The sequence below is a fragment of the Teleopsis dalmanni genome, chromosome 2 (assembly GCF_002237135.1).
Source record: "Teleopsis dalmanni isolate 2A chromosome 2, ASM223713v2, whole genome shotgun sequence".
Lineage (NCBI taxonomy): Eukaryota > Metazoa > Arthropoda > Insecta > Diptera > Diopsidae > Teleopsis > Teleopsis dalmanni.
In genome coordinates this window covers 159,875,925-159,893,597 of record NC_051847.1, presented here as the reverse complement: position 1 = coordinate 159,893,597, position 17,673 = coordinate 159,875,925, and the positions used below count along the sequence as shown (strand labels likewise).

Sequence of the window (17,673 nt, the reverse complement as noted above, 5' to 3'; positions counted from 1 at the left end):
TGTAGTTTAATATCTATACTTTACTACACTATACTAAACGTCTACTGTCGTTGTTGTAACTCGCTGCCTGTGAAGTTCTTTGGGAGGTGTTGAACGGCACTTGGTCATCGGTGGCGAAGTGGCTTCAGGACGTAAACCCAGCCCTTCTCGTAACCTAAACATCTACTAGTGATAATGAATAATGGCTTCTCTATTCTATAATCCTGGATCCAGTTTAACGTTCCATTTTATTACACCCACTCACCCATACGAAACTATCTATATATATGAAATATTTAGTGCTTTGCATTAATAGATAGTCGCGTAAGTAATTTTTGATTCACGGTTACGCCTGTTTAAAACATTCCAATTTTTTTTTCACGCAATTTCGCGACTATAATTTTGTTTCACGCGCTTCAATTAAAAACAAAAAATACTAATATTCATCATTTAAAACATATTAACACAGTTTATCTATTCAGTTATTCTAGAGTTTTACACACGTTCAACTAAAGGATCTTCGGGGCTTATAATCAAAAATATACTTTTTTTTTATTTGAAAAAACCAAATATTGACTTATAATTCGTAATCGTGTTTATCCTTGTGCAAAATAAAATTGATTCTTTTATTATTAATATTACGATTTTAGCTCAGAAATAAATTTATTATTTTCCAATTTAATTTTACCAATTAAAATACAAAAATAAAAAATCAGTTATTAGAATTTGTTTAATCTTTAACTTTCGTAGTGATGGGTAGAGGTTTTATAGTGTAGACGATTGTTATTAAATACAAAATTTGATTTTAATACAATGGAGTTATACAAATATTTGAAAATCCAATAATCAAATAAATCACCAAATTGTATATTAAATTTTAACAATATTTAAAAAACTTCCTATTTAAAATTTTTTAAGACAATAATTTTATTAGTTATCAATTTAAAATTCAATTAGCTAATTATAATATATGCATTTATATACATAGGAATCAAGTTTTAATTTAAATTAATTTAAAAAAATGTATGTACCTAAAGAAAGGAATATAGAGCTTTCTCAGACTCTTTGGTCACTTTCATTGAACAGAACAGATATAGAAATATTGGAACAACGGTTTCTTATGCTATAATTAAATTTTCGAAAAAGTATGTTAAAACACTAAACAATTTAATTTATATTTATATAAATTTCGCATTTCTGCAAAGTACAAAAAAATATTATCCAAAAATATTTAAAATATTCAATAAGTTTTTGGTAGTTTTCCACTATCTATAAATACAATGTTGAAGTCAAGTCATAGTCAATAACAATCATAGAAAATTTTAAAAATATATGTATTTTTAAAAATTCTTACGTACAATTTTCTGAAATTTTAAAATAAATTACTAAATAACAACTATGAATTATTACAGTCTTAATCATTTTTTTATTAGCCAACTATTCCATTTCATCGTCATCTTCAACAGTATCATCATCATAATATTGAAGTTTTTCTTCATAACGATTTGTATTTGTAAACTGAAATTACATTATTTGTTTTAAATATTATGTTTATATATTAAAGAAAAAAGAATTTATATATATATTTATATATATTTATTCTATTATAAGCCAAGCATAAGATCAATCGATTCCTAACGATAAAATATAGAGTTAAATGTCTATGTAGATATTGTGGAAGGCATTTTTGAAAATTTAAGTAGTGCTTGGAACCTCTATTCTTAAACTTGTTTTTAGACCAGACCTTAATGCGATTTGAAAATAAACCGTACGTGCCGTAGTTGTAGTATATCGTGATAACAATTCGGTTATATACCTTTGGATATTAACTAATTTTTTTATTTAAATATAAATTACTACTTATTTGTAATTTTAGGACAATAATTAGATATCAACTCTTTAAAAATTAAGTTTGACTTTCATAGAACGAAGGTTTTCTAATATTCTTTTGATCCGCAATTTTCTATTTATAATCGAAATTAATTAAGATGAAGTGGAATTAATGTATTTCACCCTCATAAAATGATTCAAGTAAATATAGAATGTATATTGATGAAGAAAGTCTTTTAAACTCTTCAAAAATAAAATATAGAATATAAAATAAGTCAAAATAAATATAAAATTCAAGATTTTATTTATATAATAAACTGGTTAAAAAAATCATTTTCAATAAAATCATCATAAAGAATAAATTAGCTAAAGTTTATTGATACTATACATAATTGTATCTTGAGTTAATGTTATTACATATTTTATAAGCAAAACGCAATAATTAATAACGAGATAAATAGCTAAAAGATTGAATAGTTTTGTAAACTGAATATATATGTGGTTTCAGTTTATATGGTTTCACAAAAAACATTAGTTAAGAATTAGTTAAGTAATGAGTCTAAAATTTAAAAAACTAAATTAAAAAAAATTTGTAAATAAATTAAACGAAATATTATATTTTTCTTTAAAAAAATTATGAAAATAAAAAATAACTTAGTTAATAATAATAATTGTTAAATTTATATGATACTAAAAAAAATTTAGCTAAAGTCTCAACACAAAATGACGTCTCAGAAAGCTACTCAGGGGTAAAAAAAAGTGATATAATATCCTACTAAGCTTACGCTTATACGCCTTCAACTTCATTTTATTATTTTTCAATATGTCATAAACTTTAAAATCTGATTTTAGCATTTGGAATGTTTAAGATGAGAAAAGGTAATAGTAATAATAACGAATTCAAGCCGCTATTGGAGAATAAAGCACTCATGAAATTAAAAAAAAATCTAATTTGACAGGTTATCAAAGATAAAAAGTTATCAACTTGTTTAATAAATATTTATTAAATCAAATATACTACAAACACTATAATTTGTTATACTAATTTATAATTATATCGTTTTTTATGAACTAATAACTTATTTTTTTCTTTAGAACTAACAGTTACATACATTGTAAACAAAATAGGAATTGGTTAAAAAATATATATTAACAATAGTTTTCTATAAATTATTTAATGAAGAACGTAGAAACCATATTTCTTCTTAAAATATACTTTCAACTGACACGCCCACAATTTAAATTGTTTAAATTTACGTACAACATAAGTGTTTAAAATTTTCGCTAATATAAAAATAAAAATATGTATTTAATTTATTAACGTCTTAAAAATTGAAATAAAATTTAAACTTACATTTCCACTGAAAAGTCCACGCCATGCTGCGAATGATACCATTGCTGCCACTGCTCCGATTCCTGCAATGATTTTTGTTCGTTTCTCGGATTCGAGAAATTTTCGTTCAGTAGGTGTAAGCAAGTAGTCGCTAGTATTTTTATTTGTCTTAATTGAATTAAATGCTTCATTCTTAAAAATATCTTTCGATATTCGATTAATAAAATTTACAAGGTTTGTACAGGCTTTAATATGGTGATGTAACGGATTATTAGGAATTGTTGCTTTCGATAATATAGATAAGTACGAATATACGATGGCATCAAGTTCACTATAATTATCTCCAAAAAACCAAATCTTTTGTCCCAGTTTTTTTGAGAGCACATTAACACATTTTTTGGCAGTGGTTTCTAGCTATAATCATTAAAAAATAATATATTAAAAAAAAAACATTTATATTATTACATTACTTACGCTTTCATTGCCGTGTTTTTCAATTTTGTCGTATATATCAAAATTAGCTAATACATTAATTATATCATTTGCCTCTTTCTGATACGTTGACGGGTAATAGAAATTAAATGGAAATGGAGTACGTTTGGCATAAAGACTTCTTACGACATCAAAATTATTAGGTTCTCCAAACATAAAATAATGGTAAAAAGCATGTAAATTACTAAACACCCAATTCGCATATGCTTGTGATAACTGTTTTTCTTTGCCACTCAAGAAAGCATCAATGCGAAATCCCTAATAAGTAAAAATTTATATAAATTAAATAACAAATAAATAATATTTAAATTCAAGTAAAAATGTGAAATTTATTACTGTTCTTACAGAAAGTGTTGGTAATTAATTTTTGTTTATACCCCGACTATATGTACATTAACAAATACATTGATTACAAAAACTTTAATATATATATATATATACATATATATATATATATATATAATTTTTACTTATTATAAAAATGATTGTACAATAACTTGAATTGAGTGCAAATATTGCACAAGCATTTAAATAAGAACAGCCTTGTGTATTCGCAGCCACGGGTAAGCAGATCCTCCCGATTAGAATTAAATTTTACAAGACAAGCGATTATTGTATACATTTACCTCTTTATCTAAAACTTTTTTTATATTTCCATATCCTACGAATTTTTGATTTCCTATTTGCAAATACGGCAGTTTACCGGCGCCAGATTTTAAAGGATTTGCATTAGTGCATTCTATTTTTACCGGACAACGTGCAAATTTCACAAGACACTAAAAACAAAATAAAATAAGTTATTTTCTCCAAAAAATGATTGCATCCTCATAGAGGTATGATGCAATATTCTTTAAAATACCAGGGCGCGCAAACACTCGAAGTCTATGGACGGAAGATCCCATTCACCTTTGTAAACGTAGAGCACGCCACCCAATTGCATTGGGTTTATTGGATTTAAATACATACTTAATTATTTGAATATTGAAATCATTTAAACAATTTAAAATTTATGAAGAGCCGAATTTTGTATATAACACTCATCCAATCAGTTCTAGGTTATACAATTTTCACTGCTGATATCTGATTGGAATATTCACAATTGTAAATATTCGTCAAAGAATACATTAAAACTGGGAATCTCTTCAACACCTTAAGACGAATGGTTTGCTATTTTTGATTTCGTATTGCGTTTTTCTTCTTTTATAATTTTACTCTAGAATCTATGTATAAGTTCTCTGACATTTGCATAAAACTTACAGCATATATATATATATATATATATATATATATATATATATGTATATAAAATGTTTTATTTTATGTGAATAAAATGATTTTATTAACAATAAATTATTAATTTTGTTAAAAAAAAATTTCTTGCTTACTGTATAATTTATACAATAACATTCAAAATAATATGTTTTGTTGCGAGCAAGTATTTGGTAAAGTTTTTGTTGTAAAGAAGAGCAAACAAAAGAGAATTTTCTAAATCTTATTACAAACTTGATTTATTATGTTTGACTTCAACATTCATAAATACTCCTAAACTCTCTTTTTTGAGTTTAAAAAACGTAAAAATTATTATCATTTAATTTACACCAGAGAACTTTAAAACAATACAAATTGCCCACACATTAGTATTTGCTCATTAACTGCATATGTAGTTATCTCTATACTGGACTGATGTAAAATTCTCTGCTCTCATCGAATACAATTAACCAAAGAGAATTATGAAAATATACATGCTTTATTAAAAATTCTAGCTGGCGCCCAATTACTCTGTTGCAATGTAAATCTCTGTCAGACTTTTAAAGATCTTCTGTAAAAAGAAGTATTATTGCTCAAACAGTACTGGCAGTCTGTGGTTTATATAATTTGATTGGGGAAGACATATTGAAAATATATGATCTCTGTTTTGGTTTATTCAATTAACATGCTATATAATATTATAAAAGATTGACTGCACTAGAACCATTGAAAGTTTTAAAAATGTTGGACAACCTAACAATTGCATAAATGGCATTGTTAGTGTAACTCAAAAACCTGTTATGTTTTTATGCAATTGAATGAAAGTTTTACTGTAACGAGATATTCAAAATTATATATTTTATAAATATCGTTTTTTTAAATAGTTGTCTTTATTTCTTTAAGGTGTTCTTTGGTTGTGGCAGCTGTGGAGAAATGTCATATATCTATTGTGAATAATTCTTGTTTTTAACCTTTAAATTAGTCGCCACATTTTACATAAATGCGAAAGTTTATCACGTTTGGATTTTTGATTGAAAAATTGGTATAAATACGCTGTATAAATTATGTCGTGGTTGTTAGGAAGAAATCGGCCGCAACAGGATGTGTTTACTGGTGGAAGTGATGATGATGCCGATAAGAAGACAGCAGGTGAAAAAGGTGGTGATACTCAATTGAGTAAGGCAGAGCGTAAAGCCATGGAAGCATACAGATTTGATTCGTCGGCGCTTGAAAGGGCGGCGGAAGCAGCGAAGACATTAGAGAAATCCAGTAAGCAAAAATAATTAATTTCACAACTTATTTTGCAGTCGCGTAATAAAAATTAAAGGTTGCATAATCATATTTTAAAGGACATGCGAGAGAAGCTTTGGAAATATCTAAATTACAGGAAGTTACTAGACAGCAGGAGTATCAAACAAAAGTGAAGGAATATGAAGCTCATATAGAACAAGCTAAAGTTGAACAAAAGCGAATTGATCATGAAGAACGCCGCAAAACGCTAATAGTAAGTTGAAAATCTTTCACATGTAGCTATACATATTGATAATTAAAATAATAATAAATAGTGATGTTTCACATAATATATTTAATAAATATATATGCTATCCTATCTCATAATTAGTTCACAAATTACATAAAAACTAAATTTTCTGTATTTTGCAGGAAGAAACCAAACAACAGCAGCAACGCGCACAGTATCAAGACCAACTTGCAAGGAAACGATATGACGATCAATTAACTCAACAGCAACGAGTTCAAGAAGAAAACTTAAGAAAGTAGGTTTAGTTCTATTTAAATTTCTAAAGCAATATTTTATAAGATTAAATATTTTAGACAAGAAGAGAGTGTTGCTCGTCAAGAGGCAATGAGACGTCAAACAATCGAACATGAAATTGAAATGAAGGAAAAAAATCGGCTAAAACTATTAGAACATGAGATGCGTGCGAAAGCCAAAATAGATAGAGAAAATCGCGACATCAATCTGGAACAAATTCGATTAAAAGCCCAGGAACACCGAACAACAGTACTCGAGGGTATAAAGTAAGATAAAACTTAAATATATTTAGTTTATATAATTTATTATGCAATTTACGTTACTTTTTTCAATAGAACCGCTGGCACCGTTATTGGTGCTGGATTTGAGGCAATGCTCACTGACTGGGATAAAGTCCTTACAGCAGCTGGTGGACTTTCACTTTTAGCTTTAGGTGTATACTCAGCTAAAGGAGCTACAGGGGTTGCCTCACGTTATATTGAAGCTAGGATTGGTAAACCAAATCTTGTGGGTGAAACATCACGATTTGCATTTTTAGATGCAATTAAACATCCGATTCACTATATTAAAAAATTAAGATCAAAACCTCAAGATGCGCTGCAAGGTGTAGTTTTAAATCCAAAATTAGAAGAACGTTTAAGAGACGTTGCGATAGCCACTAAAAATACACGTTTGAATAAGGGCCTCTATCGAAATGTACTGATGCATGGTCCACCCGGTACAGGTAAAACAATGTTTGCAAAAAAATTAGCAGAACATTCAGGTATGGATTACGCTATTATGACTGGTGGAGATGTAGCACCTATGGGTAAAGATGGTGTAACTGCAATACATAAAGTATTTGATTGGTCACAAACTAGTCGTCGAGGTCTACTGTTGTTTGTAGATGAAGCAGATGCGTTTTTACGCAAACGATCATCAGAGAAAATATCTGAAGATTTAAGAGCCGCATTAAATGCTTTCCTATACCGCACATCTGAACAAAATGCCAAATTTATGTTAGTATTGGCATCAAACACTCCTGAACAATTCGATTATGCCATAAATGATCGCTTAGATGAAATGGTGGAATTTACTTTACCTGGTTTGGAAGAACGTGAGCGTTTACTTCGTTTATATTTTGATAAATATGTTTTACAACCCGCTGCTGAAGGAGCTAAGTAATATTATTTAATAATATATTTGAAAGAAAAATATTTTAACATATAATTTAATTAGGCGATTTAAACTAGAACAGTTCGATTATGGATCAGTATGTTCAAAAATGGCCGATATTTGTAATGGAATGTCTGGACGTGAAATTTCCAAACTAGGTGTCGCCTGGCAAGCAGCAGTTTATGCATCGGAGAACGGTGTGCTAACAGAAAAAATGGTATTAGATAGGTGCCTTGCAGCTGCTGAACAACATAAACAAAAGGTTAAAATATTTTTTTAAATTTACATATATAAATTAAATAATAATTTAAATTATTTTTGTTTTAGATGGCCTGGCTATCAGAACAAGAACGAAGTGATCATAAATCAATAACTGGTGCACAAACGAAATAAACACCAAACTTTCCTGGATTATGCGTTATGTTTAAACTTTTAACTAATAACAGTAAATTAGATTATCAAAACTTCACATTATGATATATATATATATATATCTGCGGCATGTTGATACAAATTGGTTAAACAAGATATAATTTTAGCTTATATTTCTTATAAATTATATCTCAAGCTTTATGCATATTAAAGATGGAGTAAATTCATTATTTTCATTATATAAAATGTATTTACTCTGATATGTATATTTAACCACGTTATAAACTTTCACTACATTTTTATATAATTATTCTTAATGTTAAAGCATTTCATTTCAAAAATGATAAAAATTTGAGAAATTTATATTAAACTTCTCTTTATCACAATGAAATTTTTACCAAATAATTTAATATATATTTGTATATATTTAAAACAATTCCATATTTTGATGCGATCTACAATAAATTTGTAATAAAATTGTATGTATATAGTTTTATTTACATTACTAACTAATATGGCCCTGTGCTCAACTGACAATTGATGATCTAATGGAAAATTGGAGAATAAATAAAATATTTTCAAATGATAATGTAGGCAAATTTAAAATTTTTTATTTAATTTAGGAAAATAATTTTTAAATTAATTTAATAAACACTGCAGTTATATTGTAGTGGTGGTTATGCTATGTGCAAATATAAAATCTCGAAATTTTATATTCCATTAAATTTGTTCATCTCATATGGATTTAACCAGAATATCGATTTGCTTGGATGCGGATGTGACCTTTAGTTGCATTCTTATCCGCTTGGATGCGGACGTGACCTTTTAGTTGCTCTTATCTCCGTCTGATGTTAGCAGGTCCTCAACAGCCAATATATCGACTGATGGCGGCTTACATTTTATTCAGTTAGGCTCTGCTGGAAATCAGCGATCACTTTATATTCTATTCTATTCTAGATAAATTTAATAAGAAAATCTAAATAATTTCTCTTAAAACTGCAATTTCAATAAAAAGAAGTTCAGTTTGCGCAAATAATTTTCAAAGGGATTAAAATTCCAGGATAGGAGCCTTGCTATAAATTATAACAATAACAATGGATGTGGCTAGTTATATACAATAAATCATTCCGCTGAATAATATTGAAAGTCATGAATAATAAGAAAATGTTGATTGCTTTTAAAATCAATACCGACCCTCTGAATATAGGGTATATGAAGTTTGTCAAAATATTGTTAGTGCAGTTAAGATATCAGGAACTATATAAAACATATATGCTCTGGATCCGCTAAATGCACTAAATTACTCTAAATATTTTTATTCATAACTTATTGCTAAGTTGTCAAATAACTGTATAAAAAGAAACTCAAGCATCCAGGACGGTCAAATTACTTAATAGATAAAATCAATTAACCAATCATATATTATAGCGATCAAACAAAATAGCTGCCGATAATCGACTTATACTAACTAATTTCAATGGATATTATTGCAAAATAAAAAATTAAAATATATAATTTTTTAACTTTTTCTTAATGGTTGTATTTATCAACAATAAGGAATTTAGAAATTACCATCATCAAATTCTTCCTGCTTAAATACCAATTAATATAATTGGAATAATTTTTCGAGTTTCAGTTACATTGAAAAATTATTCAAAATTAAAATATTTGTAATTGCATTAAGTTATTTACAAAATTATTATAAACACAATAAAACGGTTTAAATATAATTTTATATAATAATTACATTTTCTAAGTTTATTTGGAACATGTAGTGTGCCACGCAGTGCAACTATTTTTTTTGGGAAATTAAAAATGAATAATTTACTTAATTACATTTTTTCTTGCTTGACTTTGTTAGTTACTGTGTAATTGCGGGTATTAACACGACAGCTAGCATAAGGATCATCATTACTTTTGCTATCGTCAGCATGCATTGTGCTTTTCTGATGAGTGGTTAATGCTGATCTACATATAAATTTTAAACCGCAAACAGTGCATGCATATGGCTTTTCTCCCGTATGCCGTCTGTAATGAATTTTTAAATCATTTGATTGACAGAAGCCTTTGTTACAGATATCACACCTGAAGAAAAAATATCGTTTTTAAATATAATATTTTAATATATATATAATATATATATATTTATATATACTACATACTTGTAAGGTCTGTCACCAGTATGGATTCTTAAATGTCTGTTTAACTTGTTAGGTCGTATAAAAGATTTACCGCAAATGTTGCATACATGTGGTCTCTCCCCAGTGTGTTGCCGCATGTGTAATGTTAAATCTTGTCGTCGTGGAAATCCTTTTTCACAAACAGCACATTTATATGGGTTGTCACCAGTATGTCTTCGTATATGAATAATAAGGCTTGCAAGTGTAAAACTATCTCCACAATGTGGACAAAGGCCACGTTTGTAAGTGTTTTTCTTTTGCTGTAATTCCTTCTCTACTTTTTCCACGTCTATTACTTCAGGATGCATCGCTAATAAATGTCGTTTGTATGTATCTTCACGCGTAAAGTTACGTGCGCATTTTTGGCATTGGAATGGATTTGATTTTGCACCTTCAGATGTTATCTCTTTTTTAATATTTTCGGGTTCCCGCATTGTGTGTGCCAACTGCATATGTTTGTTAAGAGATTCTTCCTTAGCAAACGATCTCGTACATTGGCTGCATTTTATCCAGTTATCAGTTTTATATCTGTTCAAACGAGATCCTATGGGAATTGTTTTAATTTTTTTTTCTTCTTCATAGCTTGCAATATTTTTAACTGGTACCACATCGACACAACTGTTACTATTTTAAAAGATAATATGAATTAATTAATTAATAATATAAAAATAATACATGAAAAAATTATGAATATTATTAACTCATAATGTTGTATTTTAAGAATTCATAAAATATATATGTATATATATGGTTACAGGCTCCTTGGGGGATTTATGCAGATCTGAGGTCAATTATTGCTTAGTCTGATGAAGTTATAAATAATATTCCTGTCAAGGCTTTGAGAGGGGTTATGAAGAAACTTCCCAGTTGATAGAGAGTGAAAGTGCTCAAATGCACTGACTCAACTAGTCTCAATATAGTAATATATGTATATATAAAATATGTGTTGAACGTACGTAAAATTATATTAATAGATATAAATACGCAAATTCAAATACCCATACAAAGTTTCTATGGGTATTCTGATTCCACTTACATCTATTTTTAATATATATTAGTAATAGTTAAGTCAAACGTTTTATAAAATTTTTTAATATATTTGTATGTAAAAAGAAAATTTAAAAATTTCTAAGTAATAAATAAAGGTTATATTCTTCAATACAAATACTATTCAAAACAATGAAATATACTTAAATGCCATTGACAATATATGGACTATAAATATTATAAACCCATAATATATGTTCATAGTTTATATATTTCAACTGAGAGAATGGTGGAACTAGATCGGAACTAGACTGGCATCACATTAAACACGTATGGTGGTTTTATTATGTTATATTTACAAGCAAATTGCAAATTATTGATGCTACTTATTGTATGCATAATGAAATAAAATTTTACAATATTATGCAATATTACTTATAAGCGGGTATAGTAAAAAGCAGAGTATAGTAATTTGATAGAGTTAATAGCACTTACATTTCTTCTTTAATTTCAATCTCTTCTGATAGTACAATTGTATCATATGAAATATCGTTATTTTCATTAGTTTCCTCGAACGTATACAATTCATTTTGAATTTCTTCAGATTCAACATTTTCACTCTCACATATGGCCATGTCGAAATCATCTTCCAGAATTTCTAAATCTTCATGATGCTCACCATCTTCTAGACATAAGTGTTTAGATTTTGTATCTAAAGTTGATGGTAGAATATGCTCTATGTCTTTTTCCTTCAATTGTTTATATGACTTAATAACTTCATCTGACTTTTTTGTCTCTTGTATAAATTCATATGCTAGCACTAGTTTATGCGTGCATTCTGTACAAATACGTGTAGTAATGTCATTTTCTTCTGATATCTACGAAAACTTAGTTTAATACTATTACGTTATCATAAACAATTTAAAAAAACTTACCACAATATTTGTTACTTGTTCTATAATCGCCTTCAAGGGAATAGGTTCATTCAATTCAATCTCATCAAAAAATGAATTTGTATACGAAGAACTGTCCAAACATACTCTACATGTTTCCTCAGAAATATTCACTATTATATTTCCTGTATCGTCCATTATTAAAAACTATATCCTTAAACAATTGCTTTAAACGACACCGACTGAAATATATTACACACTATATTAGTAAATGGTTATTAGTGTTGCATAAATACAAACTTCAAAACATGTACTAATTATTCGCTTTGTTGAATCCGAATACTCACACTTTTTCAATAAATAACTACTTTTATATACGAATTTCATAGAAGATTATCAGACAATGTATATACTATTCCACTAGTTCAAAAGCTTGTTTACATTCAGTTTTATTTATCATAATTTATTAATCTTTTCCTAATAGAATTTTATGTTTATTTGCAGAATTAAAATTAACTGTATGTATTTGAGAGATCAACAGAATGGAAAAACAAAAATTAATAAAAAAGTTATATCACATTCACACTGTCTAATTTAGGCGGTATTACTAATGTCACTAATGAGAATTATTCACCAAACAAAAATCGGTCATATAAATTAGCTCATTATCAATAAATCAGCTCAGTTAAGGAGAAAACAACAGTTGAGCTGTAAACAAAGGCACTGAGAAAGTAAGTATTTAACAAAATTTTTGTTTTTATTAATTAAATATGTAATTGATATATTAAATGTATATAAATGATTTAATATGTCAATTATATATTTAATTTTTTGTCTGATGTATAATTAAATGAAGTTTATAGAAGTTCTATCAGCTGTACGAATGAGGTTATTATAATGTGAATGTTCATTCATTAATATAAATGAGCAAGTGCCTAAATGAGACAGTGTGAATGTACTATTAAATGATTAAAAATGTGTTTAATTTTAATTAATAAAGATCATGAAATTAATTCTTGCAATCAAAGGTGCATTATTATTTATTTTTATTGAATATTTTCCAACATTTGTTTATTTTTTATTAAAATTTGCATGATAAAATGAATCGCTATCATTTTTTATATGTGGTTTATTAAATAAAATAATAAATAACAAATAAAAAAAATTTTAAATAAAGTTTGAATGCTTATCTGACATTAATACCTTCACTTTTTTGTATATTTCTTGTATACAAAGTTACACTAAGGTCGAAGTTTAATTTCATATTACATACTATACAATTTTAAATAATTTTTTTTAATTATATTATTTCATTCAATTTAAATTTAAGGTTTTAATTTTTTGTAAAATTTTCTTTTCCTGTTTCATTTTTCTTGTGTTTTACTTCAAAATTGTAAAGAATTCTTGTAAGTACTATAATATTTGATACATGTACAGACTTTAGCTCTTCTTAAATAGATCAGAAATTTTGACCGAAGAAAAGCATAAGTATTTACACTTTAACTTTCAGAGCTTAGCAAACAGAGAAACAACAGAAATAATGAAAAGTAATATGTCTTTTTTTAAACTCTCTTATTGTTAAAGAGATTTCTTAACGTATATGCTAAAAGCTGTTTTTTTAATTGTCAATCATTTCTTCGCTTTTATTTTAAAATTATTAAACAAAAACGATTGCAAATAAGAAATACAAATTTCAGCAGTTTATTTTAACTTGAAAATATTTTAATTCTTATTTTTATTATCTCTTTGTTTTTATCAAATTTTAAATGCCATATTTTTATGAATTTCTATGAAAAATATACATAACTACTAAACGATTATTGAAATAAGTCCGAAAATGAGTTAAAAAAGATAGTTCAAAAATTCTATTCGATATATCTTAAAAATATATTTCAACATGATGAAAGACAAGAACAATGTTTTAATAATATATATAAAATATTCTTTGGAGAAGATATGAGTGTTTTGTTATAATAAAAAATTGTAATTGCTTAAATTATTCAGTAACTCAATAATTTTTCTGCCATAATATATATAGTGAGATGTATACAAGTAACTTGTTATACGTGGAATAACAAAAAGTAATCTATCTAAGTAAGAAATCTGTTCTATAGTAAAAAATAATCTAATCTATTAATAAGTAACCGGAAAGAAAAGTAATTGTATTTAATGTTGGTCGCTGAAGGCAAAATAAAGTGAAAGAATTTTTCTTGCTAAAAAGTTTAATGAAAAAATATTTTAATATATATAATTATATTTATAATGAGTGGAACTAGATTTGCCAGAACTGGACGTTTCCGTTTATTCGCTTGCTTGGCACTTCTGCTTTTGTTGGCATTAGCTATTTATCACAGTTCTCAGGTAGCACCTTTGATATAAAAACCAAATAAAAAACTATACATTATATTTTATTTAAATCCTAGCAACAATTAGATGAAACTCGGGAACGCTGTGAGCATCAACAAGATACACTCAATGAGCGTTTGCAATGTAAGAAATTAAGCATGCATAAAAGAAACTTAATATTTTTATTTAAATTCGTAGCTGCAGTGGAAGAAAAGTTTAAGATTGAAAAGAATTATGAACAGGAACGGAAGGAACAGATGGAAGTCCGTCACAAGCTTGAAGAAAAAATAAGTGAAATGACTGAAATACATGCCAAATTAGAAGGTGAGGAACGTGTAAGGTATGAGAAACTAGAACGCTCTCATAGCTTACTGCAAAATGAGCATCAAAAACTTATAAAAGAAAGCGCTAAGCATCGTTCTGAAGCCAGCGACATTCAAAAAAAATTACAATTGTTCCGTTCAGAGTTTCAAAAGGAAAAAACAATGCAAACCAATGAAATAATATTATTAAAAGTAAACTAAGTGAAATATCTTATTTTAAATCTTATCCTAATATATTACATATTTTAGGACAAGTATGAAGCAATTTTGAAAGAAAAAAATCGCCTAGAAGTTCTATCCAGTATAACAGAAGGGAAGGCGGATTTGCATAAACATGTCACGGAATTAGAAGCTATAATTAAAGATTATCAGTTTCATTGCAACTATAAGCCAAATGATGGTTTGGAGCAAATTGTCAACAAGTCAATACTTCCTTCTATATCCAATCATGTTGAAAATCTTAAGTCATCGACTGCAAAATCATTTAAGGAACAATTGCTTGTGAGTCCGGGGTTGTATCATATATCGGTAAAAGAAACTAACAAGAATTCAACAGATATGCATAAAAATAATTTAAGTAATAACATTTTAAATAATTCTGATCAAATCCAATTAGTTGGAAGTATACAAACAGATGGTGATGGTGTTACTACTAACGAAGCTGATATACAACAAACAAATAATTTCAATTTAGAAAATAAGTCAAATGACGCTGATATTCAAAAACAAGTCAATTTAAATTTAGAAAAAAAACCAAACATGCTAACGTTTACACAAAAACATAATGCCAGCTTAATATTAAATTCTGTTGAAAATTTTCAGATACTTCCTAAGCCAATTAAGAAAATTTCTGAAGAGACTGAAACACAATTAAGAAAGGATCCTGTTGAAATAAATGTCAACCAACAAAATATTGTTTTACCATTAAGTGCACCTCGTAAACCAACATCAACGGAAGCAACTAAGTTAAAGCCAATCTTAGAAGAACAAGCGCATTTAAAAAAAGCATCAAATTCATCATCTGCATCCACATCATCCAGTTCTATTTTACCTCCACTAGCACAACCACCAAATCAGCATAAAATTCCTGCTAATGTAGCGCCTATACCAGCTAATTTTGATGAATTATTTAAAAATGAACCTTCCAGTCAAAAAACTGTTAAAAAATTATTTAATGATGATGCAGTTGTTGGTGGTGATATTGGTGATATTGATGCTGCTGTGGAAGAAACTCAAAAAAATGAACATGAAGATGGTACTAATAACAATCGATATGGAAACATTGTGAATAACGCTGAAGGTATTGCTGTCAAAGCTGTTGGAGGTGAAGACTCAGGAGCGCATGAAATAAAAGATCATGATTTTCTAAATGAACAAAACTTTAATTTACCCGTTGATGATGATAATAACTTTTTTGATGGAGTTAAAAATGATGCTATAGGTGTCGACAAGCATAAAGATATAGAAAATGATGGCGACAATGGAGGAACGGGCAATGCCGGTGACATTGCAGTAAAAAATCATAATTTACTAGATGCAGATAATTTAAACAATGAAATTGTTGGCGATCAAGGTAAAGAGTTCCCTGATCTGCGTTTAGATGATGGTAATGAAGAAGATGAAGACGGTTCGTAATATTATATATTTCTAATTGTATAATTTTATTTTTTTATGATACTTTTACAGAGGATGATTATTCAAATCATGCTGCGCGTTTTAAAGGTGAACAAGCAATAAGACATTAAAGACATGATTTCATTTCTACGCTAATAAAATCGAATATAACATTTAGGATGAAGTGCATTTCTCAATCCTGCACTTGTGTTACAAATAAACTACTTAATTTTACATTCGATCGATAATAACAGTACATATAATATTGTGTGCTAATTAATGTATTATAGTTTAATTCTTATTTTCTGTTTCTGTGATAACAATATATCCATAAAATTATATATTTTTTTTATGTAAACCATGTTGAAAAGTACCATCTCATTTCATTAATTAAAAATTTTCATAAACGTAGATACATTCTGTTAAAATTACTAAAAAATACGTCATTTTACTCTTACTATTAAATATGTTTATAGTTTAAAAAGTAATATACAAAATTTAGATTCCACAATACAAAATATTTTATACAATATACTCGTAGCATGCTAGATCGTATAAGACTTAATTGCAAAAGAGCGGGGAAAAGCAGCTTTTATTTAAAATGTCATTAAGATTTGCCATTGACTGCTAAGACTTTTCAACTAAGCTTGCTTGTATGTACTTATAATAGTAAAAATGATACTGAAAAATAGAAAAAATGCAGGCTTTGTTGTGAGTTGTTACAATTTTCACTATTTTTCGCCAATAAACACTTGAAAAGTTTATATCTGCACATCTTTAGTCCACAAACTATAGCCATATACTCACATTATTATTTGTGGTTAATTATGAACATGCTAAATATTTGGACTCGCCATTTCTATTTATACAATCCCTCATAAATTTTTTTTAAATGCATTTTCATTATGAATAAGATTTTGTTTTACTTTAAGTAAATTTAGCTTATTAAAAATAATATTTCCTAAAATATACTTGAATTAATAAATTATATTTATAGGAATTGTTTTATTTTTATTTAAAAGAATTATATTAAATATGTAAGTTATTGCTTAGTCTGAAGAAGTGCTAAACAATAATCCAGTCCAGCGTAGAGAGGGGTTATGAAGAAACCTCGCAGTTAATAGAGAATAAAAGTGCTCAAGTGCAC

General features: G+C 27.4%; 4 protein-coding genes across 8 annotated transcripts; 2 read left to right on the top strand and 2 right to left on the bottom strand.

The window, feature by feature from the left end:
* Positions 1 to 1,327: 1,327 nt before the first annotated feature.
* LOC119683658 (metaxin-1 homolog) lies at positions 1,328 to 4,917 on the bottom strand. 2 transcript variants are annotated; one of them, XM_038097457.1, is made up of 5 exons: positions 4,494 to 4,917; positions 4,261 to 4,410; positions 3,617 to 3,892; positions 3,164 to 3,556; positions 1,328 to 1,497 (listed from the first exon to the last, which is right to left on the bottom strand). In XM_038097457.1, exons 1-5 carry the CDS (start codon positions 4,596 to 4,598, stop codon positions 1,417 to 1,419), a joined length of 1,005 nt encoding a protein of 334 aa, XP_037953385.1. In that variant the 5' UTR covers positions 4,599 to 4,917; the 3' UTR covers positions 1,328 to 1,416. The 2 variants fall into 2 exon arrangements, with proteins under 2 accessions (XP_037953385.1, XP_037953386.1); XM_038097458.1 differs by lacking the exon at positions 1,328 to 1,497 and adding an exon at positions 3,003 to 3,093.
* A 902-nt stretch (positions 4,918 to 5,819) lies between these two features.
* Positions 5,820 to 8,476, top strand: LOC119683657 (ATPase family AAA domain-containing protein 3A homolog). The gene is made up of 7 exons (XM_038097456.1): positions 5,820 to 6,151; positions 6,232 to 6,386; positions 6,545 to 6,657; positions 6,716 to 6,922; positions 6,992 to 7,816; positions 7,875 to 8,073; positions 8,139 to 8,476. Exons 1-7 carry the CDS (start codon positions 5,947 to 5,949, stop codon positions 8,202 to 8,204), a joined length of 1,770 nt encoding a protein of 589 aa, XP_037953384.1. The 5' UTR covers positions 5,820 to 5,946; the 3' UTR covers positions 8,205 to 8,476.
* Positions 8,477 to 9,909: 1,433 nt separating this feature from the next.
* On the bottom strand, positions 9,910 to 12,518 carry LOC119683656 (zinc finger protein 484). The gene is made up of 4 exons (XM_038097454.1): positions 12,286 to 12,518; positions 11,846 to 12,228; positions 10,346 to 10,987; positions 9,910 to 10,268 (listed from the first exon to the last, which is right to left on the bottom strand). The coding sequence occupies exons 1-4, from the start codon at positions 12,439 to 12,441 to the stop codon at positions 10,016 to 10,018; spliced, it is 1,434 nt and encodes a 477-aa protein (XP_037953382.1). The 5' UTR covers positions 12,442 to 12,518; the 3' UTR covers positions 9,910 to 10,015.
* Positions 12,519 to 14,354: 1,836 nt separating this feature from the next.
* Positions 14,355 to 17,503, top strand: LOC119683654 (myosin-13). 4 transcript variants are annotated; one of them, XM_038097452.1, is made up of 6 exons: positions 14,360 to 14,604; positions 14,667 to 14,733; positions 14,788 to 15,104; positions 15,162 to 15,440; positions 15,735 to 16,539; positions 16,599 to 17,503. In XM_038097452.1, the coding sequence occupies exons 1-6, from the start codon at positions 14,506 to 14,508 to the stop codon at positions 16,655 to 16,657; spliced, it is 1,626 nt and encodes a 541-aa protein (XP_037953380.1). In that variant the 5' UTR covers positions 14,360 to 14,505; the 3' UTR covers positions 16,658 to 17,503. The 4 variants fall into 4 exon arrangements, with proteins under 4 accessions (XP_037953379.1, XP_037953378.1, XP_037953380.1 ...); XM_038097453.1 differs by having other exon boundaries at positions 14,361 to 14,604; positions 15,162 to 15,413; XM_038097451.1 differs by having other exon boundaries at positions 14,355 to 14,604; positions 14,794 to 15,104; positions 15,162 to 16,539.
* The last annotated feature ends 170 nt before the right edge of the window (positions 17,504 to 17,673 follow it).

What these genes read in the sequence shown, in the direction of transcription:
- LOC119683658 (XM_038097457.1), bottom strand. Translation starts at nt 4,598, where the DNA reads ATGTATTTAAATCCAATAAACCCAATGCAATTGGGTGGCGTGCTCTAC. An exon ending in AAAAAGTTTTAGATAAAGAG is followed by an intron (nt 3,893 to 4,260) that starts GTAAATGTATAC and finishes TTTACTTATTAG; the next exon opens with GGATTTCGCATTGATGCTTT. An exon ending in AAAAACACGGCAATGAAAGC is followed by an intron (nt 3,557 to 3,616) that starts GTAAGTAATGTA and finishes TAATGATTATAG; the next exon opens with CTAGAAACCACTGCCAAAAA.
- LOC119683657 (XM_038097456.1), top strand. Translation starts at nt 5,947, where the DNA reads ATGTCGTGGTTGTTAGGAAGAAATCGGCCGCAACAGGATGTGTTTACT. An exon ending in AACGCCGCAAAACGCTAATA is followed by an intron (nt 6,387 to 6,544) that starts GTAAGTTGAAAA and finishes TGTATTTTGCAG; the next exon opens with GAAGAAACCAAACAACAGCA. An exon ending in CCCGCTGCTGAAGGAGCTAA is followed by an intron (nt 7,817 to 7,874) that starts GTAATATTATTT and finishes TAATTTAATTAG; the next exon opens with GCGATTTAAACTAGAACAGT.
- LOC119683656 (XM_038097454.1), bottom strand. Translation starts at nt 12,441, where the DNA reads ATGGACGATACAGGAAATATAATAGTGAATATTTCTGAGGAAACATGT. An exon ending in AACAAGTAACAAATATTGTG is followed by an intron (nt 12,229 to 12,285) that starts GTAAGTTTTTTT and finishes AAGTTTTCGTAG; the next exon opens with ATATCAGAAGAAAATGACAT. An exon ending in ACTGGTGACAGACCTTACAA is followed by an intron (nt 10,269 to 10,345) that starts GTATGTAGTATA and finishes TTTTTTCTTCAG; the next exon opens with GTGTGATATCTGTAACAAAG.
- LOC119683654 (XM_038097450.1), top strand. Translation starts at nt 14,506, where the DNA reads ATGAGTGGAACTAGATTTGCCAGAACTGGACGTTTCCGTTTATTCGCT. An exon ending in ATGAAATAATATTATTAAAA is followed by an intron (nt 15,105 to 15,161) that starts GTAAACTAAGTG and finishes TACATATTTTAG; the next exon opens with GACAAGTATGAAGCAATTTT. An exon ending in TAATGAAGAAGATGAAGACG is followed by an intron (nt 16,540 to 16,598) that starts GTTCGTAATATT and finishes ATACTTTTACAG; the next exon opens with AGGATGATTATTCAAATCAT.